At 43.9% G+C, this 26021-nt stretch overlaps 1 protein-coding gene across 1 annotated transcript in view; it reads left to right on the top strand.

The window, feature by feature from the left end:
* The window catches only part of MEGF9 (multiple EGF like domains 9), a 75773-nt gene extending 50731 nt beyond the window's left edge, over positions 1 to 25042 (top strand). Inside the window, exons 3-6 of the mRNA XM_077836248.1 lie at positions 13518 to 13657; positions 18142 to 18285; positions 19804 to 20076; positions 23718 to 25042. Coding sequence (XP_077692374.1) covers positions 13518 to 13657; positions 18142 to 18285; positions 19804 to 20076; positions 23718 to 24172 — 1012 coding nt within the window. The 3' untranslated portion in view covers positions 24173 to 25042. The remainder of the gene's footprint in view (positions 1 to 13517; positions 13658 to 18141; positions 18286 to 19803; positions 20077 to 23717) is intronic.
* Positions 25043 to 26021: the final 979 nt, after the last annotated feature.

Genomic DNA, 26021 nt, shown 5'->3' with positions numbered 1-26021 from the left:
TGAGGTTCTGTGGCCTGCAATATGCAGGAGGTCAGACTAGATGATCATGATGGTCCCCTCTGGCCTTAAAGTCTGAGTCTATGCGTATACACTCTACACAAGTCCCAGTGTAAAGATGATCCCTGCCCAAAAGATTCTGGTGTAAACTCTAGAGTCAAAATGTCCTCAGGTGTGGGGACCTATTCCCCCCGCCTTGTCAAAGTTGATAGGAGCTGCCTGTGGGTATCTAAGAACAAGATTTGGCCCCATATGATCTCGTGGCTAAAGCACAGGGACTTGAGTGATCTGGGTTCAATTCCCAGCTCAGCCACAAACTCCCTATGTGACTTTGGGCAAGGTACTTATTCTCCGTGCCTCTGTTCCCCATCTATAAAATGGGGCTGACAATCTATCCTCTCCCAATAGTTTTTGGGACGGGGCTGTCCCTTATGTGTATTTACAACAGCTAGCCCAGTGGGCCCACAGACTGAGCTGTGACCTGGGGAGTACTACCATAATACCCATAATGAGGCCCATAGTTGTTTTTGGTTTGTTTGCTAATATAATGAAAATACCTTAAGCTGTTTTTTAAAAACAAGTTTACACCGGTTGCATAAGCTAATGCCCATGTACCCCTTTTAAAAAGTGCGTATTCACGGGAAGACTGTCTCAGTAAACCTGAAACGTAATTTTGGACTGTGACCAGTCTTAGACAGTCCTTGATTTGAGAAGCATAATTCCTAGAGGCTGAGCTCTAAGGAGAAACAACACATCTCCTATATATCAGCTTGCGTGCACTTTTGTAAAGGTTGCTTTTTAAAGGACAACTGTATTTTTTTTTTTTAAAGCACACTTTACCCGACAGCGTGTCACCCACCCCACCCCAATGTGGTAATTATTAACTAGACCTCCAGTACAGACCTTAGAATAAAAAAACAAAACAAAACCCCTTTCCCCAGGCGTAGGATTGATTTTAGGAGTGAACATTGACCTGACAGTGCTGTCACTATGAATGGTCTCTGTTGCTGCTAGTCAAAGGCCCTTTTTCGACTTGTTTATCTGTAGAGATCAGCACGGTCTCCTCTGGGATGGTGCGTTTCAATACATGGCCCACTGGCCAGTTCAGAGTGGTTTTGAAACTGGTTTTAATTTTGCTCTGTTAAAATGTCATCTTGCCTCATTATTTTGCTTTCTGTTTAGCTATTACAGCAAACTGTTTTCTAAAAATATAATCAGGTGACTCGAATGTATTATTGGACTAGAGTGTCAAGGATAAAATGTCTGTTTTTATGATTACTGTTTGTGTTCCAGTGGAACTTGGATCACCAGCTGAATTCGGGCCCCCTTGTGCACTCTATGAACCTATAGTAAGAGACAGTCCCTGCCATGAAGAGCTCATAGTTCAAGTAGAAAAAAGGGTAGGAGGAGGATACAGAAGTAAAGTGACTTACCCAAGGTCACCCACAGAGCTGGGACTAGAACCCAGGCCTCTTGATTTGGAGGTTAGGATCTAAGCCACTAGCCCACCTTTGTAAACTGTCTCCATACTAAAGTGTGTGACTTCAGAGTGGACTTTGAAACAGCACCAATCAGGCAGAGGTGGAGCCTTACATCCACCCTGCTAGCTTTGGCTGTGGAGCTGTCTGCCCAAGGAATTAAGAGCTGTGTCATGCTGGCGTGAGCTCAAAACAAAATCCCCTTCTCCATGGATGCTACAGCTTCCTCCGCTAGCATCCCAGACAAGCTGCGTCTCTTGCTGCTTGCTCAGATGGAGCAAATCAGAAGAGCTTTGCCATGAGTCTTTAAAGGTTCTGTCTGGCACACTCAGGTGGGTCTCGGGCACTGTTTCTTGGCCGAGGGGTTAAATTACCCTGAGGAAAGTTAACTGAGTCTGGATTGGTTGAATCAATGACTTAAAACTGAATAGATTTCATAGGCTCCTGTATTTTTTATTATGTGAAAGCAACTGAGATTCCTCCACAGGGCCTCTGCTTGACCTCTAACCTCCCACTTTCTGAAGCCGGGGAAGGAACCAAGAGAGAGGGCAGGGAAGGCTGTCTTCAGCCTTCGTAATAGCAGCATGGGTCAGTGCAGAGCAGCGGAAGCTTCAGGGTCTCCGTGGAGCAATTCAATGTGGTGAGGTTAAGCTGGCTGGGATATTCGGTCCCTCTCCCGAAAATCCTCCACTTTCCGCGTACCTAGGATTTAGCAAGCCACAGTTCCGGGCTTCCTTCGAGGTTACCCTTTCACTGTATGGGAATCCTGGGGAAGCACTGGATTCTCCTGGTTAAAAATGGTGCTGCCCTCACTAGGGCATGAGAGAGGACGGTCAACTCAGGGCTTGTCTATACAGGAAACTTATCCAGTTATATCACTGTGGTTGTGCCAGTGTAACTCCCCATGTGGACACTCTTACTCCAGAATAAGAGAGCCTTTTTTTCTGTTTGTCCTAACCACTTCCAAAGCAAAATAAAGTAAACCAGTAAAAGACACACTTACACCAAAGTAAGATTGCCCACACAGGGAGTTATACTGGTGCAGCTACAGCAATTTAAATTCACACCATATCTTATCCTGGTATAACTTTCCCATGTAGACAAGCCATTAGAGACTGGAAGAGATGTATATGGCTATGACTTAGCTTGGAAAAATAGTTGTATTTTGAAAGCATGTTAAGCTAATCCATGTTAGACTAAACAGTGTCACGATCCAGTGAAGATGAGGCAGTGGTAGTTTTAATCTTTATTAAACCTTTACCTCAACCAGTTAATACAAATCTTGTCTTCACTAGGTTAATAGCACTGGTTAGTTCGCAAGGATTGACTTGACCTGAGGTAAAATGCACCTTGTTTTCCTAGTGAAAACAAGGCCTAAAGATTAAAGCAGGGACTGAGAGTCAAGTGTGCTGGGTTCTGGTCCTGGCTCTGCCACTGATTTGGCAAGCAACACTGGAAAATTCACTTAGCTTCTCCATGCCTCAGTTTCCCCATCTGTAAACTGGGATAGCAATCTTGATCTCCCTCACTGGGGTGTTGAGGCTTAATTAGTTCAGGCTGAGATCCTTGGCTGAAATGCACTGTAGCACTGCACAACATTCTGTTATCTCCCTGCTTCGTTATGCAGTTGTGTAGCTAATAGGGCAGCCTATTGGTATTCAAAGCTGAATTTGTAGAGGGTTTTCAGCAAATACCCAGGGTTCGTGCATGCAACCATAGGTGTGGGGTATATCACATTAGAGGGATATCTTGTCATTCTGTTCCGCTTAAAAAGAAATTGTTATGCATGCTTGTAAATGTCAAAGTGTAGATGTTCTGCCCTCGGAGGGGGAATCTCACGCCTTGTATGCCCAGTAAAGGGCATGGAAATGGAGCCTCCCTAGGAACATTTATACGTCACTGTGTCCCCTGGAGCAGAGGATGCACTGAGTCTGAAAGGGGAATTCCACTTGATGGACAGTCTTGGCACTGTGTGTGCCCTCTGTGTAGGGGTCTCCCTTTGAGACGCTGACCCTGCCAGCCTTGTTCCCATGGATTGAAACAGCACTACTGCTGTTACTGGCAGATCCAGCCAGCCATATGTTTGGTATGATCTGTACATAAAGCCTGGCATTTCTCAAAAAGCCTAGTGGAATTGGGCATTGAGAGGTGGGGGCCTGATTCACCAAGGTATTGAAGTTTCTAAAGATGCAGCGAGGGGCCTAGTGGGCCTAGTTTTACAAAAGCACCTAAGTAGGTTGGGCACCCCACTCCCATTGAAAGTGACATAATCACTTTTGAAAATCCCACTACATACCTCTCGGCATCGTTAGGTGCCTAAATCCCTTTAACTCTGGCCATGAGCACTTCACTCCCATGTGCCCTTTAGAAAAACCCAGCCCAAACCTGTATTTTTTTTTCTTTTAAAATAACTGTTCCCATGTTTATTGACTAGCAGAGCAGAAGTGATGGTTCATCTCCCAGCTAATGCCTTGTCAGCACCTCTGGGAATGAACGAGTTTTTATTTCTAATGGAAATTGTTCCATGTGGGCAACATAAAAGCAGTGGAAAGTGGCTAAGAGTATGTTTTGTTGTGTGCTTAAATTAGCTAAGTATCTGTTATGATTTCTGTTCTTTTACAGCTTATTAAACCCCCCATAGTCAGTAAATGGTGAACCTGGATATTACTTTTGTTTGCTGACAGGAGTAATTCACAAACTTCTCTACCTCAAAGCGATTTATTACTGACGGCTCCTCCAGTGGAAAATTGCCAGTTGTTACCCTCTCTCTTACAGCAGCTGTGGCCTCCAAGAAATGCTGTTATTTCCCTCCAGCAGGCTTCCCCATTCCTATGTTTCTGCCCTAGAGCTGCACCTCACCTGCTGGATGAATCAGTGTTCTTAAAAATATTGAATCAAGACTTCTAAAATCCTTGATACAAAGTATTCATTATAGTGTAGGGAGCAGGAGCGTGGTGAGCTGGTGGCTAGGTCACTGGCATGGGATGGTGAAGATCTGCCTTCTATTCTTCGTTCTGCTGTGTGACCTTGGGCAAATCATTTTACCTTTCTCTGCCTCTGTTTCTCTTCCTGTTCTTTGTAAGCTCTTTGGTGTAGTGACTATCTCTTACTCCATGTTCCTACAATGCCTGGTATGGGTCCCTGGTCTTGACTGGGACCTCTAGGTGCTATCGTAATGAAAACAACAACAATGGAGTGAAATATTAGGGGCTAAGTTCTGATCGGTTGCACCCAGACTTCAGTGGAGTTACTTTGGATTTGCACTGCTGGAATGAAGATCAAAATCTGACTCTCAAATCTTTGCAAAAATGCTTTTTTCGTAATAGGAGAATAAAGGCTGTAAATATGCAGATTCCAGGCCCCAGAAGGAGAGATCACTTTTACAATCTTGGGGGCCCTTCCCTTTGGTTGCAAAAACACTTCATTAGGCGGAACATCTGCATAATTGGGTTTTTGCCATAAGGGTGTTTTTTAAAAATAACAATGACAATACCAGACAAACCTGCCAAAAGGCGCAACCTTGTTTTTCTGATTACTGAATATCCAGAAAAGATTACTAAAAAGGCTCACATACGTACATTCTCTCTGTATTTTTGTGAGCCAGTCACTTCTGCTTTAACTCTGCCTGATATTGGTAACTTAAGAGGCAGGATAGTCCAGTGGTTAGGGCCCTATCCTGGGCCATGGGCGATGAGGTTTCAATTCTTGATCCACAACAGTGGCTGATTGACAATGGGGCGAATAAACACTTAGAGGCTATTTCTTCTCTTGCTCATACTAGTTTGTGAAGGAAAATGAATGCTGGTTTAGAAACAGTGAATGAGAGGAGAATCCAATGCTCCGGCCCAGCCTACACTTAAACGTTAGGTCAACCCAGCTTCAGAATTCTTCCATTGACCTAGCTACTGCCTCTCGGGGAGGTGGATTAACTACAGTGCCAGGGGAGCCCTTCCCCTAACTGTAGTGAGCGTCTACACTGAAGTGCTGCAACTGTGCCACTGTAACGGTTTAAGTGTAGACGTGGCCTGAGTGTAGAAAATACACGGAGCCAAATTCTCCTCTGGTGCAATCCCGGGGACTTCAAGCAACCAGTACTCAAGAACACAGAGTAACTTGGCCTAGACAAACCTTTTGTTACTCCTAGGCAACTCTTCACCATACCATAAATATTTCCTTTCATAGCATTTCACTGTTTGCCACTGAATACCCTTATTTCTGTTTATATGAGCCCTGAAACGGGGTCCTTGGCCTGGGTCACCCCTCCTTTGGAACAAAGTCTTTTTTGTTCTGTCTCTGTACAGCGCCTGCCTCAGTGGGGTCCTGATTCATGAGTGCAGGTTCTGCGTGCTATGATAATACAAACAATATCCACCTTGGATGGCCCCTTCTATGGAATCTCCGCCAGAATCATTCTGTTATGAGATAACTGTCTGTGCAATGGGGAGTGATTCTACCCCAAAGGCTCCTGCAGTCTCCTAGGATCTTCTCCACTGGCTCGGGGCCACTGTGCTGCATCTCCCTGACCCTGGGAGAAGTACTGTCATTGCTCTCCCCAGCCACTGATGCTCCTAGGATCCCCATTAATAGCATGGAGGAGTTAAGACAGTCCAGGCTGCAGTATCTCCGCTGTCTTATCCATGGGGCTTGTAGAGCACAATGCCTGTGCCCTAGGCCCTCCTCTCTGCAGCCATGACCCAGGGAGGGGGTGACCAGTGCCTGGGGCGGGGGAGATGGCACTGTGGAAGCGGTACTTTTGGCCAGACGATCTGGCCCTTTGACATTTATAAAATGCCCTTTCATAGCTGTTAAGTATTCCGTCTCCGGCGATGGATTCCATATACATACATTTTGTCCACTGGCATAAAGCAAGGAATGTTTCACACAATGACCCAATGTTTGCTACAATAAAGCCGTCCTTCTTCCCCCTTCCACAAAAGGAGCCCTCAGTGGGCTTGCATAATGGGCTTCTTTGGCATGTGAATCGCACACAGAAGGTGTTATTAAATTAGCACCGGGGAGAAAGTGTTGGGCTTCCAACGGCTGTAGTGGAACCAGAGGAGCAAGGAGATGAAAGTGAGCCATGTGCTAATGGCTTCTCTGTTCTTCTTTTCCCCATCTGTTAATACCCAAATCAATTAACCTGAAAATCAACCGACAGGTTGTGATGGTTGTGTTAGGGCACAGTATGCTCACGGCAAGTACTAATGGTGATGTTCCGCCATGAAAATGTCCCATACAAATTAGTAGGAGAATAACTCTGCTGGAGTTGGGTGTAGCATTGTTTTAGCTGGGTTGGTCCCTGGATAAGGTGGTGAGGTCATATCTTTTTATTGGACCATCTTCTGTTGGCAAGAGAGACAAGCTTTCAAGCTTACACAGATCTAAAGAGCTCTGTGCAGCTTGAAAACTTCTCTTTCACCAGCAGAAGTTGGTCCAATAACAGATATTAGCTCACCCACCTTGTCTTTAACTTTTCTGTAGGCAGTTTGAACTGTCCTAGAAAAGGGAATAGAAAATGTTACCCCTGCTCTTGAATGCTATCAAATTTATTTTTTTAAAGCCCTATAGAAAGGGATTTCACGGGGATTCCCCACTTGTAAAGAAGACCCAAACTATTACAACTCGTGATTGATTTTCTGTTTTCCACAGCACTGTGCTGTGTGAACAGCTGCTTAGGACATGTTCATGCCTCCTCTCATCTATCTTGGGCTCATTACAGCCTGAAGGCCCTTTTGATTAGGGAAACTCTCCCATTGACAGCAGCAGGAGTCTCATCAAGGTTCATTGTGCTGCACAATGTATGGATCACAGTGTGACATACCTGTATTTCTACACTGGAGTTGGAGACGTAATTTCCAGCTGGGTCACATGTACCGCGCCAGTCTGATGGAGCTAGTATGCTAAGAACCTCAGTGTAGCTGCAGTGGTGTAAGTGATAGGATGGGTTGGCCGCCCCAAGTTTCGGATGGGATCATATTCGGGGCAGCTAACTCACCCCACTGCGCATGCTGCCATGGCTACACTTCTATTTTTAGTGTGCTGGCTTGATCAGACCTAGTGTGGGTATGTCTGCCCCAGCTGGCAGTTACACCTCTAGCTCCAGTATAGTTATACTCAGTGTCACATCTCAGCCAGCCCGATGTTTTAAGATTATTTTTCCTAACAAGCCCTTAGCTCCCCATGCAGTTCTCTGCTGTGTGTTGCAGAGGATAGCACATTGCACAAACCACAAGATGAGGGAGATTGTGGTGGTGGTGGTGGCGGCGACAGTAGCTGATCAGAAGGATCTCCACTCCCCTCAGCATACAGGTGCTCTGCAGCTTCAGGACATGGCGTGGGGTAGGACCAGGGGAAGGAGAAGAGGCATCAGCTGTTTCCTGTAGTATGCTCCCTGTGTGTCCAGGAAGGTTTCCAAGTAGCCAGCTGACAGCCAGAAAAATTGTTCTGGGTGGTTGCCCAGCCACCCCTCGGCCCCTGTGACTTCACCCTCCAGTGCTGTCAACAAAGGGATTGTGTGGTTGCCATTACCAGTGTGGGCCACGTAGCAACCCAGCTCCTGAATGGAATGATTTGGCCCAGGGGACTGTTAAAAGATCCTCAGATGCTTCTGCTCTCTCTAAGTGCCTGAGCCCCTGTCATTGATTAAAAGGGGTGGGTGTGTGAGGGGCATCCCTGCCCCCCAAGGAATGATTTGGGGGCAACTCTGCAGAGGTGTGGGGTTTCCTGCATCCCATATGGCCATTCCCCCTGGGGACTAGAATGCAGCCCTGGTGAACGGAAACCAAATCAAATCAGGTTTTACAGGCCCATCTGGTTCTGGTGTGGGATTCTCTTTTCTCCAAGTGTTTTATCTCATTTACATCTGTCCCCCCCCCCCGCTGGCAATTGCCCTACAGACATTCCACTCCTTTATCTGTCCAGGTTGTCTGAGAACAGTGTCCGCACACACAGTAATATTTCCATGCTCCTCTCCTTCCAACTCGTGCTGTTTCCTTCATGCTAGCCCTGGTGGACCAGGTTCTTGGTGATGTAGCCTGTGGAGTGTTCCCAAGCCATATTCTCCAGCAGCGGTTAGGGACCTGATTATGTGCCACTCCCGTTCTCCGTCAAGGTGACTCCATTTACATCTCTGTGCTCTGCTAGCATGCAATGCCATGGCGCATCAGCCCCAGACTTTTTAAACCTCTGCCATGCTCACACGGTGTTAGAGACCCAAATTGGGCTGGTAAATGCTCTTGTGCCCTGCAATGGCAAGAATTGTTTTGAATCACTAGGTGGTGTCCGGCTTGAATGCACTATAAAATCCATGCACCCTGTATAAAGTATGTACTGTCACAGATCCAAATAAAGTCCCAGGTGGGCAGCCACCCTTTGGCACCAGAAATCAAGATTTTCCAACAGGGCCCTCCACTGCATGAACGCCAAGCGCTAAAAACTTTTTGGCTTCCACATGGTTAATCATTGGAAATAGTAACCAAGCAATTTGTGTTGCTGTGTCTTAATAGTCTCCCTCCCCAAAATATTCCTGGCTTGCACTCCAAATCCAATTCAGTTCTCACTCTTCAAGTATTAAACTGTGGGTCTTTTCTTTCAAGCCTTTGGATTTTTTATGGACACAATTGCTCTGGTAACAGGGCTTTTTTGTGATTTCAGCGTGTTTATACCATTGACCTTTGCTTCGAAAAGTGTTCAGCAGTCTTCATTGGACTGGAGCTCTGAAAGGCAGTGTTGTAAGGGCTTTATCCTATAGAAGCAGTGACCACAGGCAACGCTTTATATTTGCTGAGTGATTTAATCTTACGCATGCAAGACTTGGCTCCAGGCCATGTGTAACGTGGAGAAAAGTCCTCCTAGAGGAGCACTGATACCAAACTTTCCAAAACTTTTTCAAAAATAACTTCCTATCCTGTTATTTTTAATCTAACAAGTAAAATCCATGGGTGTTGTCCCAAGAACACTACATTTAAGAACAGAGGAGTCCTAGGAAAGAAACTTTGTTTAAAATGAAGCAGGAGTCTGGCTGGAAAGAGGTTGCTGGGGAGGAGAGTCCTGTTAAAATAAATGTCTGGTCAATATAAAGGTGAGAAAATAATAGAGAACGCCCCAGAATCAAGGGAAACGAGCCCAGGAGGCTAAATTTGAAACCACTTTAGGAAATGATTCTGTAAACTCTTACTTGTAGGATTACTCACATGAAGGACTGGGCTCTTAATTTGTACTCCATCTCTAAATACTGTCCGGAGTTAAACACGGTTAGAGTTCAGTTTGATATCAGCAATAGCAAGGGAGAACAACAGATGTGTTTTTCAGCTGAAATTTGAAACGAGGCAGAGATAATCAGGAAAGCAGAGAGCTACAAGCGCCTGTTCTGACTGAGCTATGCCCTGTGCAGGAACAAGAGGGATGGGGACAAAATCACCTTTGCACTTACCTTATCTTTGAGCCTTTGGGCTGCTCTAATTTACCCCTGGCTGCTCTTGGCCACAAGGAACCATTTCAGAAACTGGGAGTAGCTCCAGTATTTCCCCTTTTCCTCTCACCATGAGGACAGGGAAGTGGGATAGACCAATTATGCTGGCTCTTTGCCACAAAGGGATTACCTCTACATCAAGGGAAATTCTCCAGGGGCCATATCTACCCAGTTTATGGCTTCTTTGCGCTGCTGGAGCAGCATAAAGGAGCCAATTCTTCTTTGCATTGTGGCTCCTTTATGCCACGCCAGCTGTGGCCACTGGGATTTAAGAAACCTAAAAACCATACTGCCAAAAGAAGAATTGCAAGGGACCATTCAAGATGGAAATGCATTCTGCACATCACCAGGGCTACATCTCAGCCATGTGTCTGCTGCTGCATCTCCCTGGTAGCCGAGTTCCTAGTGGTCCTCAGTGTATTGCAACTGACAGTCTCCGTGAGATAGGGAAGTGCTGTCATCCCCATTTTATAGTTGGGGAAGTGAAGCCCAGAGAGATCAGGTGATTTGCCCCGAGTCACATAGGGAGATTGTGATGGAATTGAACACAGGGCTGCAAAGTCCCACACTAGCCCTCTTACCACAAGACCATCCTTCTTCTAGGGGAGCATGTGTGTGTGGGGGCAGGAGGGTTACTCTTCACCTGCACATAGGGTACAACACAGCACAGACATGTTATCCCCCCCCAGCCTCCCTCAGGTCCCTAGTGCATTTGATGGTCTGGTTCAAAATTGCTTTAAGCCCTCCCTCATCTTGCTCCAGTCCCCCTCACAGATCTAGTCTGTCTCCTCCCCCTCCGTTCATGCCTGCCCTAGTTAGCACTGGCCTCTTCTATCTCCCCCTTCCTGCAACTACTGCTTTCTTGATGAGAGAGCCTTCTTCTGTCCATGCTGAATAGTTGTGGGGAGGGCAGAAGAGGCTATGATGTAGCCATGGTGGCGAGTACAGTGGACTTCCATCTTTGAATGGTCCCTTGCAATTCTTCTTTCTTTGGCAAGAGTCAGTATGGGAGGATTTCGGTTTCTTAAATCCCTCAAAATTGTAGCTTCCAACCACATTTGTGGTCAGACTCGTGCTCTATTTCCTTCAAGCTCAGCTGTATAAATAAACCTCCTGTAATCTTCTGCACACTGGACACAACGCCACTTGTTGCAATCATCTTGTTCTCAACTGATGCAAGACTGCAACTTGCCAAGACCATAAGTAGCTCCTTGTTTATGACAAGCTCAAACCAAAGGATGTTAAGAATACACCATAACTTTTGACACTAAAAGCTGCTGTTTCCTCTCCTCAGCTGTTTTTATGGCCATTTTTCTGCTTCATATAACAATTTTATCATAATACCAGAGAGATGAAGGCCATATAAGTATCTTTAAAATCTGTGTGTGTGTGTGTACACACTTTGTGATGATAGAACCCAGGTGTTCTGACTCCTAGCTTTGTGCTTTAACCATCACTGCAAGCTTCCTCTCTGTTCTGTCTCAGATGAGTTCTATGTTATAGATCCAGTGTATTTCAGTCAGTTTGTACAATGAAGCTAGACTAGTTCATGAGCTCTCAACCAGGGAGATGCAACCATTCTGCACTGGTAGATGGGATGAGGTCCCAGCTAGAGGGGAACGGGAGTCCCGCTGTGGCATAAGGTTAGAATGACAGGTCTAGTTGCTTTCACTTTTTGGCGCTATCTGTCTAATCAGTCTTGTTTTCTACAGAGCTGTTAGTTCCATCGCACTGTAGCTCCGTGCTGCAAATGCTGCAGGAGAAATGTTCAAATTCAAATGAAAAATGGTTTTCATTTGCTTTGGGTTTAAAACATCATGAAAAAATTTCAATTAACTTTAGGTTTTGTGAAACCCTGTTTTTATTGTCCAAGCTTTTTAAATTCTGCCTCTGCCGGCTGCAGTTCCTGATATGGCGTGGAGGCTAATGAAACATATTTCTTGCTCTTTTCTGTAATCAGTCCATTAAATGTGTCTGAAATTCATATTTTGAAAGTATTTCTTTGTTTAGCCTCTTGGGCTAGATTTGTGGGTTTTCCTTCTGTGTGTGTGTGTGGCTTTGGGTATTTCCTATTTTTGCCAAGCGAACTATCAAGAGAAATACTAATGTAGGTTAATTTTTTGAAATGGTGCTGTCCAAAACCACTGTAATCTACAGCATTTAATTAAAAACAACACATAAATAGTGCATCCAGCCATTCTGGGTCTCAGCCTCTGTTAGTTTTAATCGGCTTTTCATAGACGTGGTTAGTTGTCTCTTCTTCCCCTACAAGAACTGTACAGAATAATTGACGTTTGTTTAGGATGCCACAGCAAATGCTGAAATGCTGAATAAAAGGCAGGGAATTAAGAAGCATTGGAATGCATGTTATACATGGATATGTATATTTTGCCCTTCAATAGCTCCTTCCATATGGAAATCTCAAAGTGTCTTACATGCATGAATGGATTAATCCTTAGAACTCCCCTCCCCCGCACCCACATACACACGAGATAAGGCAGTATTATTGTCCCCATTTTACAGGTGGACAGATAAAGACCCACAGCTGTTCTGAAGCACCGTTGATTGGCTCTGTGATCTTTGGCAAGTCATTTCATCTCTGAAGTTTCCCATCTGTAAAATGGAGACATTTCTTATCCAGGGTTGTGAAGTGCTTTGAGATTTTCAGGTGAAAGGTGCTACATAAATGCTCATTACTCCAAAGACTGTTGAAGTCCCTGGAAAGACTCCCATTGCCTTCTGTGGGCTTTGCAGCAGGCTCGGAGTGGCTGAGGTTGAAATAGAGCCCATTTCTGGTCCCCATTCCAGTTCTGGCCCCTGGTACCATGCCATCATTGCTATAGATGGATGGGCTGGGTCCAGAGGAAATGACATTGCCTGTTTCTCAAGGAGAACCTTTTAAAAAGTTATGAAATATTGGGCTAGCTGGATATGGTGGGGAAATTTTTCTTCATTTTTAGTTTCTAGCCTGGATCAGAACTTCAAACACTGAAATATCCCTAATCTCACAAAATTTCCAGTCCGGTTTTGTACACTCAAAGAGGTTTGGAGAAGCTCTGGTTAAGCATCTGATTTTAGGGGGTCACCTATCTGAACCAAACTCAAACGCCGAACTGTCATCATCTTATTTCATTTGCTGCTACATCGCAGTAGTGCCCAAAATGCATTAGGTGCTTTCCAGTCACAGAAGAAGACGGTAAGTCAGTGAGAGAGCTCTTTCTAAGGGAGGGATGAGTCATTGAGTTGCTGTGCTCAGAAATGGACCATTATCCAACAATAAAGTGTGAACTGAAAGCTAATACAGGGTCAAATTCTGTGTGCAGTTACACCCACACAATGAACTCAATGAGGTAGTACAGGTGTTTTGAACTCCGGTGATGCTCCCTTATGTTTTATATTCCAGCAGTTACATTTCTGGTGAACATTTGCTGCATGTGCATGACATTGTAAGAGGAACAGATTCCCCCTCGGGGAATGAGAGCATTGTGCCCGTGAGACTGAGAACAGAAGTTACCGAGTCGTCAAGTACCACATGCAGATTTCTTTGTTGTTTTTTTTTTTTTCCTTTGCAGCTTTGGAAAATGCCAGTGTAAAGTTGGGGTAACCGGCTTCAAGTGTGACCAGTGCTGCGATGGCTACTACTGGGTGAACCAAACCAGCTGTGAACCATGCCAGTGCAATAACTATTCCAACAGCTGCGATGTCTTAACAGGTACAATACTTCTGACTGCTTAGAGCCAAGTTCTCCTCTGTAACGTTGGTGGGGCTCCATTGACATCAGCGATGTTGCAGGGGTGAGTGAGTAGTGGTTTGGGCCCTTACCATCTAGGGTACATCTACACGGCAAGAAGAAACCCGCGGCACTGATTCTACAGACTCAGGCTTGCGTGGCTCGATTCTACAGTGCTAAAAATAGCTGCGTAGACATTTGGGCCCCTCCCTCGGTTTCAGAGCTCAGGGTCCAGCCCAAGCCGGAACGTCTGCACAGCTATTTTTAGCTCCATAGCCCAAGTTCTATAGACGCGGGCTCTGAGACTTGCTGCTGTGAGTTTCTGCTTCCTGTGTAGATGTACGTGTAGTCAACTGTCCCCCGATTTCTGCCATTGTATTTAGAGTTTAAAGCCAGAAGGTACCACCAGATCATCTAATCTGACCTCCTGTGTAACACAGGCCACTAAATACCACCTAGCCATCTGCACACCAAGACCAACAACCAGAATTAGAAGAAAGTATTACAGCCCTCAGAAGACTAATCTCACCAGTCTCATCCCTTTTATTTGTATCTTTCATTTAATTGTACTTATGCATAGGGCATAACATTATCTACTTGCACCATAAACTGTCATTTTGGATCTGATCCTCTTCCCATTGAAGTTGGTGGGGGCTTTGCCATTCACTTTGACAGCAATATCGAGCCTTTATTATTATATCTAGGGCTCCAACTAGGAATCCAGGGCCCCATTGTTCTAGACCCTATAGAAACACATAACCAAAAGATGATCCCAACCTGAAAAAGCTTACTTTTTGCTGTACCTTCTATTCACCGAAGCATGTATTATTCAGATGTTGGCTGAATGCAGCCTGTATTGTCACAAATACCATTATGAGCACTTCAGAAACAGGGCATTCATATTTGTTTCTGTTTTTTATGAATTTGCCTCCTGTCCATTTTGTGTTGGCTTTCCTTGAACGTTGTGATCCATTTACACACGTTTTCTGTGCTGAAAAAAGTAAATTGCCTTTCTGTGTCTCTTCACACCAGAAACCCAAAGAGAAACAATATCATGTGACTTAACGACCTATCCCAGCTCAGCAACAGAGCTCCAATTTTGAAATTCAAACTTATATTGATGAGCCACAGAGTAAAATAAAACTCACCAAAATTTTGTCTAGTGAGTTAGAAATAGGCAATGCATTCAAGAAGTTTGCAGCGTGTTTGCCAACAGCCTGTGAACAGGAAGACACAGAATTAATCGAATGAATTATTTGTTTGTAATTATTTGCTCGGTTCTAGTATTTATTACTACATTGTCTGCACATTTCTAACAAAGACACAGAATCAATATCAACAGTCACAGAATTAACTCTCAGCACATAACACCATCACTGTAGAAGAACAAATTTAATGGGAAACTTAGCAGATATTAGAAATTTATTCTGTGTGGCCCTGATTCAGCAAAGCACTCACTCTTATACTTAATTTTAAGTATGTGATTAAGTCCCACTGAATTCATGGGACATAAGAACACGTTTCAAGTTAAGGTGTGCTGAAGTGCTTGGCTGAATCAGAGCCTTCATGTGTGTGTTTTAGCTCTTTGATATGAAATTACATACCAAAAAAAGAAAAACAAAAAGCCAGCTAAACCCTTGATCTTGTGGTCAGTCTATGGAAGCAGAAACCTTTGCCATGAGTGTCAAAGATCCGTCTTTATAGATCAGATTGCAGAATTGAAGCCTAACCATATTAATGTTAGTTTAATCTATGGTGGAACGTAGAAAGTTCCTATTCTTTCTTTACTTGTATTTCCTTTTCATTGTTGAAGCAGAAAAACGATAGTAAATTAGATCTGATTTCTAACAAGTAATGTATGCATTTAGCTCTCGATATGAACTAGAGATTGCCCTTTGTTTGACTTTTCCAGCTCTATATAAAAGTGTGTATTCCTTGTCAATGTCAATGTTTCTATTGCATTAATACTGTGTTGTGGGCTCCCTCTCCTGGCTAACTGAAGACCTACATTGTTTTGACAAATCCCAGTTGGATAATGTAACGGAATTTCATATAAAAGATATTTTCTCACAGTATGTTGTATGGATATAGGTTCATTAGGTTTTAGTGTGTTAAAGAGAAAGTAGTTAGAGCAGGCAGACTGGAAGTCAAGAATCCCGGGCGTTATTCTTGCACATACTGCCTTGTATAAGTCACTTCACCTCTCTCGTGTCTGACTGTATTCATCTGTAAAATAAGTGTAACAACACCTATCTACCTGAGGAGCCACCGGGCTGAGTTAATGCTTGAAAGGAGCAATCAGAATGGAAACTGTTCTGAAATATTAATGCTTTCCACAGAGAAGAAAGTGATCCCTGGTCCAGAACCTTTAGGATGCTTTGTACGATTGAGTGACCTATTGGTCCATTGGCAACACAGCCAGTTGGAGTATGCAGAGGAAGATGCTTGCAACTCCTGCTGATGGGAAAGGATGTGGTCGTGAAATGGGGAGGTCTGCACAGAAAATGTATGCAGTTATTCCAGATTTAGGGCAGCATAACCAAGAGCAGAGTCTAATTCAAGTGCCGTAAAGCTGATGAGGCGAGACCACCTCTCGTAGTTGACTCTCCATGATTCATTCAACCCTTGGTCTCCATGGTGAGATTGCCAACAGAGGTTGCAATTAGGGGGTGGTGGTTTCCATCGTGTGGACATCTCTCCCACAGAGACCACCAGCTCATGTCATACAGGCCACTACACAAGAAGCAAATATTGACTGGAAGATTGAGTTATGGAACACTGCAAGCATCCTTAGTCACCAACAGCCTCCGCCATATGTGTGAATCAGCTGGTTCCAAAAAGCAATAACCAGCCAGTTATTCATTCTCCCATTAATCAAAGGATCAAATACTAGGACAAATTGTATTTGCTTGGAGACTCCCAGTCCCCAGGGTCACTGGTGCACCAGCAAAGAAAGACAGAGTAATGTAATGTACCTGGACTTGCATGGTGCTTGAACAGCCTTGATTGATGTTATAAGGAACTATATTTTGTTTAAGCTATAGTCTAAACATGAACCTGATGGGGATTTTATATGCCTGGTTGCTGTTGGTACTAGCATTTTGTCCCCCTTAGAACACTGACAACTTAGCTCAGAGAGTGTTCACTCTGTAACTGCACTGCTCTGTGCCATCCTGGTTTGTGGAGAGGCTCCTTTTACCTTTCAGAGGCTTGTACTTGGGATTTAATTAAATAAGCTTCCCCTGGGTCACCTCCACCACTCAGTAAGACGCTTGTTGAAGCAGATGATGTTCCTGTTGATGGATGAGCTTTCGATAGGGACTGCATTTATATAGCTAGTAGGATTTGCTCCCTTTGTTTGCAGTAACATCAAATTGAATTTGACAAAGGGCTAGATCATGCCACAAGAGCACAGCCTCTAGTAAGAGGCAGTGTGTTGCTTTGCTGTTCCAGGAGCACCCCAGAGAAGGAATTTTGTCTCAGGAACCCCTAATTCCTTCTCTGCTCCCCCACCCTTTCTCCAGGGAGTTAATAATTTGTTGCTGGCCTATACCAGCAGCAAATCCTCCCACACGGCCCTGGCTCAGCTCTGCTGGTCAGTGCTTTGGGAATGGAGCCAAACTCTAGGGGCTGCAGCCATCTGCTATAGACACAGGGAGAGTAGGTGCACAGCTCCTCTTCACCCCATACATTCAGACCCAAGATCCAGGTAACCTGCGTAGGGGGATTCTTACTCCTCCTCATGTCCTCGTATGATTGCAGCCTGCATCGCATGCCAATCTCCGAAACTTGAGAGCAGTGCTATTGGCATTGGGAGTGAGCCTGGTGTCGGTGAATTTTGATTGACAGAGAGGCCAAAGACAGATGCAACATAGACTTTTCACGGAATTCTTTGGTTAACTTAAACAGTGACATTACAGTAATAGAACAAGTGTACAGCAGAAATCAAGAGAGCTGTCCTCGACATCCCCAGGGTGATCCTTACAGGGCCTTAACCCATCATTTGGACTGTTACAGCTATTTCAAAGGCACCAAAAATCACTGGGGCTACTCTTGTGAGTGAGGCTTGGCAGGCTGACGCCCTTACTCACCACGACTGAGACAGGCTAGGATATTTCTCCTGGAGGATGGTTTGATTTTAATTGCATGAATTTATTAGTATATGTAGACCTACATTTTACAAAAGTTTTGAGTGATTTTGGGTGCTTGTTTTTGACTGCCTAACTGGGGGGCGAGGTAGTCAGAAAGTATCGAGGTGCCCCAAATCAGATTTTCTGAATGTGTCTTAGGACTAGCGCCTAACAAAAGGGGCATCCAAAATCACTAGTTACTTGTGAACGTTTAGGCTGTGCAATAAAGATCTCTGCGTGTGTGTGTCTCTCTCTCTAGATATTTAAAAATATCCTTGATAAAATGTTCTGCTGTTTCTAAATGAATCGTCTGTTGTTTTTGTTGATTTCTCTTAGGCACCTGTTTCAACTGCCAAGGAAATACAGAAGGAAGCCACTGTGAAAAATGTAAGGTGGGCTTCTTTAGAAGCATCTTCCCAAGCCACGAATGTAACCGCTGCCCGTGTTCAACAGTGGCATCTACCGGCAGTTGCCACATAAGTAAGGCTCTTTTTGTATGCTAGTGAAAGCAACTTCTTTCAATATATTTCATAGCTAAACCTTACTCTGGGCTGATTATCCTCGTGTGCCAGTTTGTAAGCTTTGCCTTTGAATCCCTCTTTCGTGGGACCTGGAGTGTATGATTGGAAGTGACACGTGACATTTAGGAGCGCAGTATTTACTGACCGTATTCTTGGAGTATTTAGGGTGCTTCTTGTGAGAGCAACAGTGTAGCAGAAACCATTGCAAAAATCTCTCTTGCTGCAGGCATTTGCTGTTACTTGTTACCGTGGTTACCCTCGTGGTTCCCGCTGCTCGTTTTCATTGTCTTTATTGTTTTGCAGACAAAAAGACCTAGGTATGGTGGAGAGCTAGTCTGTTTTATCAGCAGTGATTGAAATTCACCCTTCTGCAGAAAGTTAGCAACAGGCCTGTGCAACCCTTAATTCCCACTTAAGTGGAACTGAAGCAGTGCATAGGCAACACGCTGGCCCTTTGCACAGGGGTAAATTTCACCCAGTGTACACAGAAAATAACCCTGCCCCAAATAATCTGGGCTGTTTGCTTGGCTGCAGGGCACGTGTAGATGTCTGTGCCTTACAGTTTTTGCAGCGTTGCTTTGAGCTCTTGTCATCTCATTACTAGAGAGATAGCAAAGGGGCGATGGGATGAAATTAATCGGGGGGGAAATTTAAGCTGCCGTCCCTGGCTGTGTAAGAGACTTCCCAGAGAAGAGAGACGGAAGCCCCGTTGCTTGGGATTTTCAAATTAATTTGCACAAAACATACCATTGGGATCAGTCCTGCACTAATGGGGAGATGGCCTAGAGTAGTTTTTCCCAAACTTAGTAGGTGGTTGGTCGCTTATTTGAAGACTGAATTTTTGTGACGCCCTTACATTTGCTATAAAAGCAAGAATAAGGAAATGTATTAATGATAACAAAGCTAGGCCTATGTCATTTGTGTGCTCTTTCAAGAGGTTGGTGGTGAATATTTGAGTTCTAAGGCAAATGGTGTGAGGGGGAGTAACCTTAGCTTTAGGTTGTAATAAAATTTTCTACGCACTGTGATTCCTTCCCCCCCACCCCTACTTCCCCAGGTCGAGATGATCTAAAAAGTTCTTGTCCATCCATAACTTCCATGATGCAGTCCCAGTCGGCCAGATGCTCTCTGCAATCCATCACTCAAGACAGAGGTGTCCCGAAGTAGTAGTAATCTCAGATTGGCTGGAAATATGCTAACTATGCTCTGTGACTGGGCACCAAGATCTAGAAACCTAAACATGTTTTTTTATTTTTATGGGGCAGCATAGATATACAGGGCTTAACAGAGAAGTCTCTGCTGCAAAGCGCTTACATTTTAAAGGCTTGAGCGTTCATCTTTTACACAAGCAATCTCCCATTGACTTTAGAACCTGAGCGCAGATCAGTGTGATGCAGAGCAAACATGCAACTGGTACAAGGAACATTCTTTCATGGGGTTCGTTCAGTGATATTTGTATGGGCTCTCTTTTTTTCAGAACCTGGTCAACACATCCCAACGTGTGACAGATGCAAAGCCGGATACACTGGCCCGAACTGCGACCAGTGTGACAATGGCTATTACAATTCCGACAGCATCTGCATTAGATGTAAATGTAACGGGAATGTAGACCCAGACCAGTCACCCAAGGTATGCAAGCCAGACACAGGGGAATGCATTGGCTGCCTCTACAACACGGCCGGGTTCCATTGCGAGGAGTGTCAGGAAGGTTATGTCAGAGACCCGGAGGGAGCCAATTGCACCAAGAAAGGTAAACCCTTCTCCTCGAATCGGTGTCCATGTTTCCTAACCAGATCAGACACACGCAAGCTGCCTGGGGTGTGGAAGGAATATTGGGTATATTTATTCCTGGAGGGATTTGCTGTTGAAGATGAAGCAGCTTTAGTGTCTTCCAAGGTGGACACGGGAACTCATTCCTTTAAAAGGGCCAGTCCAAAGGGGAAGCTGGAAGAAAGTTTTCCCCGTAGCCATTATAATGTTTTCTCAAGCTTCGTTTTCAGTTACCGAGAGCCTGTCTGAACATTGCCTACGTTGAAAGGAGCAGTGGCAATGTTTCTGATGCATGGCTAATCTTTGGCATTCTGGAAATGGCTCTTGACAGACAGTTCTCTCTACAGCTTGAGACAGTAGGCTGCGGGAGGGCAGAATCTTCTAGGTTTCGGCACAGAAAATTATTTAATAAAGTTCCTTTCCTGCAGTGAACTTTTGTGTGTTTTCTCATGCGTGTTTGTGCGCATGCCTGTATAAAAAGAGACACTAATATATTCATCTTATGTTATACAGAAGGTCAGACTAGATAATCTAATGATCCTTCTAACTCTAAAACCCATGAATTGAAGATTCGCCTAGGTTTTCGGTAATTCATCTGTTCCCCAAAACTGTGGCAGGCAATATCATGAAATAAACCAAAACAAAAGATTATGTATAATTCGGTTTGTATTCTGATTTCTGGAGCTGGATGCAAACTCTTAACCCCCCTGGTGAGTTGCGTTATTTGACTACATTCAGTAGCACTTCTCACATCAGTAAGGATTTACAGGATTGGCACTTTATAAAGGCTTTTTATCATAACATGTAGTGCTTTAAAGTGCTGTGCAGGCCTTAATCAACCGCTCAGAACAACTCTGTGAAGTATTATCACCTCCGCTCTGTAGCTGGGAAACTAAGGCACAGAGTGGTTAGCAACGTGACCAAAGCCACACAACAAATCCAGTGGCAAAGCAGGGATGTGAACTCACTATTGCCTGATTTTGAGGCCTCTTATCAGTCCTCATCCTCATTGCATCTAATACTCTCAGGTGCGCAATGGCAATGAAGAAGCTACCTTATAACTGTATAGCCCTGAATAAAATGGTAGAAAGTTCTTCTCCCATAGTTCTTCTCCCAGTGGTTGTCAGTAAGTTACTCCACGAGATAGACTGCAGGCTGCATGCATGTGTGGTTGTACATAGGAAGGAGAGCGCAGAATTCCAGAACGTATCAGGACCAAATTCATCCCTGCCATTCCAAGAGATTTAGTTCAAAGGCATTACAGTAGGGAGCTGATGTGACCTTCATTCTCTTACTGATCCCTGAACAGACACACTGCAAGATTTTCTGTGAGCGGAAGAGGGATGATTAGTAAACAAGTTTAATATTCATGTGCTGTAATTTTATGTATGGCTGTCTCTGCAGGGTTGCAGATAGAAATTTCACACTGGTCCATCCGTTGTAATGCATTGGTTTTGTGTTGAAGGGACTGAGTGACCTTGCTCCATAGTAACACACATGCCTTTGCCTTTGAATGACCCTTTCCAGCCTGCACCTCTCCTGCCACTTTAATGACATGGTGAGATAGCTGATTACTGACTTGGGAAAATACTGCCCTCCCATCTCACAGGCAGCTGAGGCAGCTCTCATGTTTCCTTGGCACCTGTTTTCCTTTCCATGTTAATATTTAAAAGATCTGCATTTTTGTTCCCTGTTTGCTGAACGTTGCTCGACCATGAGCGGAGATGCTGGAGGCACTGCGTTCTAGCAGATTTTAGGACCAAGATTTTCAGAAGTGACTAGTGAATTTGGAGGCTTCCAAATTTTGGGCAGCCCAACTTGAGGCAACTAAAAGGGGTCTAATTTTCAGGGGGTAGATGCTCAGTAGGCCCTTTTAAGGAGTCCCAGTTGGATACTGAGAAAACTGGAGCACTAAAAATAATTAGCCACTCACAAAATCTGATCCTTTATATTTGCTTAGTCACAAGAGCAGGCTAAGGCAGGATCCTTGAAGCACCCGGGATTTGGGCCATGATCTTTTGAGCTCCTTTAATTTGGATCCATGAAGTACTGGGCTCAGGGATCAGCCACGAGTGGTGTGAACACAGCAGCTGATATCAGATCTGTCTGCTCAAGTACTGCAGCAAACTTTTGTGGATGACGGCTTCATTTCACCATAATTCATCTTACAGAGCTATACTAGCTTCCTCCTCCTCTTGATTTTATATAATTAAATGTTGCTGGAATATTCTAGTGGAAATGGCACTGACTGCTATAGGGAAGGCTGAATAAGTGTTTTCATTGTAACCCTCCCTGTTTTCAGTTGCTTGGGGTCATAGGCTCCAATCCTGCATAGCTGAAGTCACTGGAAATTTTACCACTTGCTTCAATGGGAGCAGGATAGGGCCCTGAGAACTTATAAATCCAACAGCGTGCATTTTCCAAAGAGCATGCACATTCATAACAATGCCATCAACACCACAGTCTAATTAAACCACTAGTGAGACAAAGCTAAGGTTGAGTGATGGTAGAAATTGGTCTGGGTGAGAGCCAATGGTCATTTATTATATGATGGAGAGGAGCTGGGTGGATACCTTCACTGTGCATGTCTAGTGTGTCTAATGGCTAGCATATATTTTAATGTGTATATGATAAGGAAGCTTAAAGCTAGTCAATTAGGTTGTGTCAACAACGTTTTAACCTTAACTGTCTTCTAACTAGACTGTTTTGTGTGGGAACCTTATTGGAGGTTGACCTTTAGTAACTTGTAATAACTTTTTATTAAGGACTTTATTCAGTGGCTCAATACTGCAGTGATTGGTGGTATAAAAATACCTAAGATAGACAGGACCAAATTCTCTTCTTAGTTACGCTCAAGCAATCACATTAAAATGGATGGAGTGGGATGGATGTAGCTGAGAGCAGGACTTGCTCCATGGAGCAGAAACATTCTAAATCCTCTGTCTAGTTGTAACATGTTCTGGTTAGGGATCTTTCCACCTCTACATCCATCCCTGGGCTCTCCTATTGCTGGCACTTAGGGGCTGATCATCCCCAACTCCTATTGCCTGTATCAAATTAGCCTTTCAGAGGTGATTCTCCTCCACACTAGTATCCAATCCGAGACTAGATTCTCCCCCTACTACTAAAAGGTCTCTTCAGAAAACCTTTTGTATGGGTGAAGTCCTGGCTCCTCTGACTTTGTGGAGCCAACATTTCACCCAGTGAGTTGCACTTGCATTCATCATGAGTGATCGAGGTCTGGTGGGCCAGATTTTCAAGAGCAGAGCACCCACAATCGGGGCCACATTTTCTAAAGAGCGCAGCTCCTATTTGGGCACCTAAACAAGGAGGAGGTTTTCAAAAGTACTCAGCACCCAGCAGCTCCCATTGTGATGCTTATGACCAGAGTTTCAAAAGAACTCAGCCCTCAATGCGCTGAGCTGTCTTGAATATCTGGCCAAATACTTTGATGTGTAAATGGGACCTGAACAATTCTGACCTTAAAATTTTAGTTTGTTGCACTCATACTAACAGTGATGAAAAGGCAGAGCCATTTATTTCCTGTTCTCCAATCATGGCTCACCATGTATTTTATTGTTCGTATATGTATTTATTTATGTATCTTTTTTGTATTTGTAGAAGTCATTCCTGGTCCTGAACCTAGAGGGTTTATAACTGCTGCTCCCAACACCAGCAGGTCAACATCATTTTCAGCTACTGTGATAAACAGTACGTTAGCGCCAACAACTGTGCAGACTATATTTCCTATCAACTCCTCTGACAATAGTACCTCCTCATTAGCAGACGTCTCCTGGACTCAGTTTAACATAATTATTTTGACAGTTATCATCATTGTTGTGGTCCTGTTGATGGGATTTGTGGGTGCTGTCTACATGTACCGTGAATATCAAAACAGAAAACTTAATGCTCCTTTTTGGACCATTGAGCTCAAGGAGGACAACATTAGTTTTAGCAGCTACCATGACAGCATACCCAACGCTGATGTTTCAGGCTTACTGGAGGATGACGGAAATGAAGTGGCACCAAATGGACAGCTGACGCTGACAACTCCCATGCATAACTATAAAGCTTAAAACAAGAGTCATTCCAGCTATTCCAAAGTCGGCTTAAAAATATTACAGTCCTCGTTGAAGGGGTATCGAAATCTGTACCAAGGCTCCAAGCAAAGGAATTTTCTACCCACGTACTCTTTTACGTCAGGCATGGTGTAGCTTGCTGTTGAGCAGGAAAGGAGTGTAGTGCATATGAATTTCAGGTAAAATTATGAAATGCATTCAATGTATTGTTTTCCATGACGATCCATGGAATTCATTGCTAAGGACTTTCCATGAAATTATGCTGACCTTAAAGTATATTTTTATATGAAAAGATGGGGGGTGGGTAGTAACCAATGCCCCCGATTAATCAAAAGCTACTTTGACTTCCAACCAAGCTAAGGCCTACACCAGTAGCCTATATTTTGAAAAGCAGCCTGTTTAATTAACAGCGGGCTTTCAGAAAATAGACTTTTGTAAAGACTTCATTTTATTTCCTGGTACGAATTTGTGTTTTTATATATAAAAAGGGAAATCATGTTCATTTCACTGTACTGCTAAGAGACTTCTAAATGGATAAATGTTACACACATACTAAAGTCACCATGTTCAGTTTTCCAGCAATTTGGGGAGCAGAAACAATCAATCATGAAAATTTTGGGGCGTGGGCAATCACTCTTTTCCCCTTCTGAGTTCTCATACAAAGTGACGATACTATTAAAACACGGAAATCCATTTTAGTAGAAGGAGTTAATGAACTTGTATACCTGCTGTACAAGGGAAGACAACAAGACATCTCAGGGTCACGTGTATAAATAGCAGCTTGGCTTAATATCCTACCCTGACAGAAATGGTGTGTTCTGTACATAGAATGTAATATATCTTCTCTCCATTGTATTTATAATTATTTGTAAAAAAAAAAAAAAAAAAAAAAGTCATGAGTCCTATTTTATCATCTAGATTTTATCTGTACAGCGGTTAGTGGCATTGTAAAAAATATGGGGATTGTTTTAAAATCGTGTAAATCAGATGGTGGTGTTGCTGGAGCTGGGACTCTGGCAGACACCCATCATTTAAAGTTCTTCTTCTGATATCACTGAAATTTTTTTAAAGTTGTGTGTTTCCTCCTCGTTATCTGTAACAGTTCAAACTCCCCCACTCATTTAAAGGTATGGACGCTAGTATCATGAAGAGAGACTAGTCAATTTCCAGAAATGAGGTGTAACCTTTGGTAATTTGCTGTGAAATGCCCACAGAAAATGCAAACATGCTGTTACAAATGCATAATTATTTATGGCTTGATCCTGAAAACCATGACGAACATGCACTGCTGTTATTCACATGCATCATTCCTTTGAAGTCCACGAGACTGCTCTTGTGAATAAAGACTGCTGGGTGTGAGCAAGGCTTGTCAGAGGCGCTGAGCTTTGCCCTGCCCCGGTTGAAGATAATGGCAACACTCCCATTGACTTCAATGGAACCAGGACGTCACCTAAGAATTGACCAGATCTGGTTCTTTATTGCAAACTTTGAGTTAAAAAAAATTATATAGACTCTGTCAAGCAATTTATGCCTAGAAGTTCTTATAGCTTTAAGCTGCTGTTTGCTGGGGAGAGTCAGGAGGCTCAGTTGCCAAGAAACACACAAAGGTCCATTGGTTAGGCAAAGTTGTACTGTTCTGGTGCAGAGACAGACTAGCTGTTAGCAGGGGGAGCAGTTAACAGCTGACAGTCCTTTTCTGGCTCAGCAGACTGGAGATAGCCACAGGTTGCCTTCTTGTTCCCCCAGGTGACTTTAAGATGTAGGCCTGAATACAGGCTCCTATGCATAGGTGTAACATGGATGATGAACCATGCACCACCGAGGAAGAATGCTGACAATAACGGCC

This window comes from Eretmochelys imbricata, chromosome 16 (genome assembly GCF_965152235.1).
Source record: "Eretmochelys imbricata isolate rEreImb1 chromosome 16, rEreImb1.hap1, whole genome shotgun sequence".
NCBI classification, from domain to species: Eukaryota; Metazoa; Chordata; order Testudines; family Cheloniidae; genus Eretmochelys; species Eretmochelys imbricata.
Note: the sequence above shows the minus strand (reverse complement) of the source record. Positions and strands in the feature narration are given on the sequence as shown.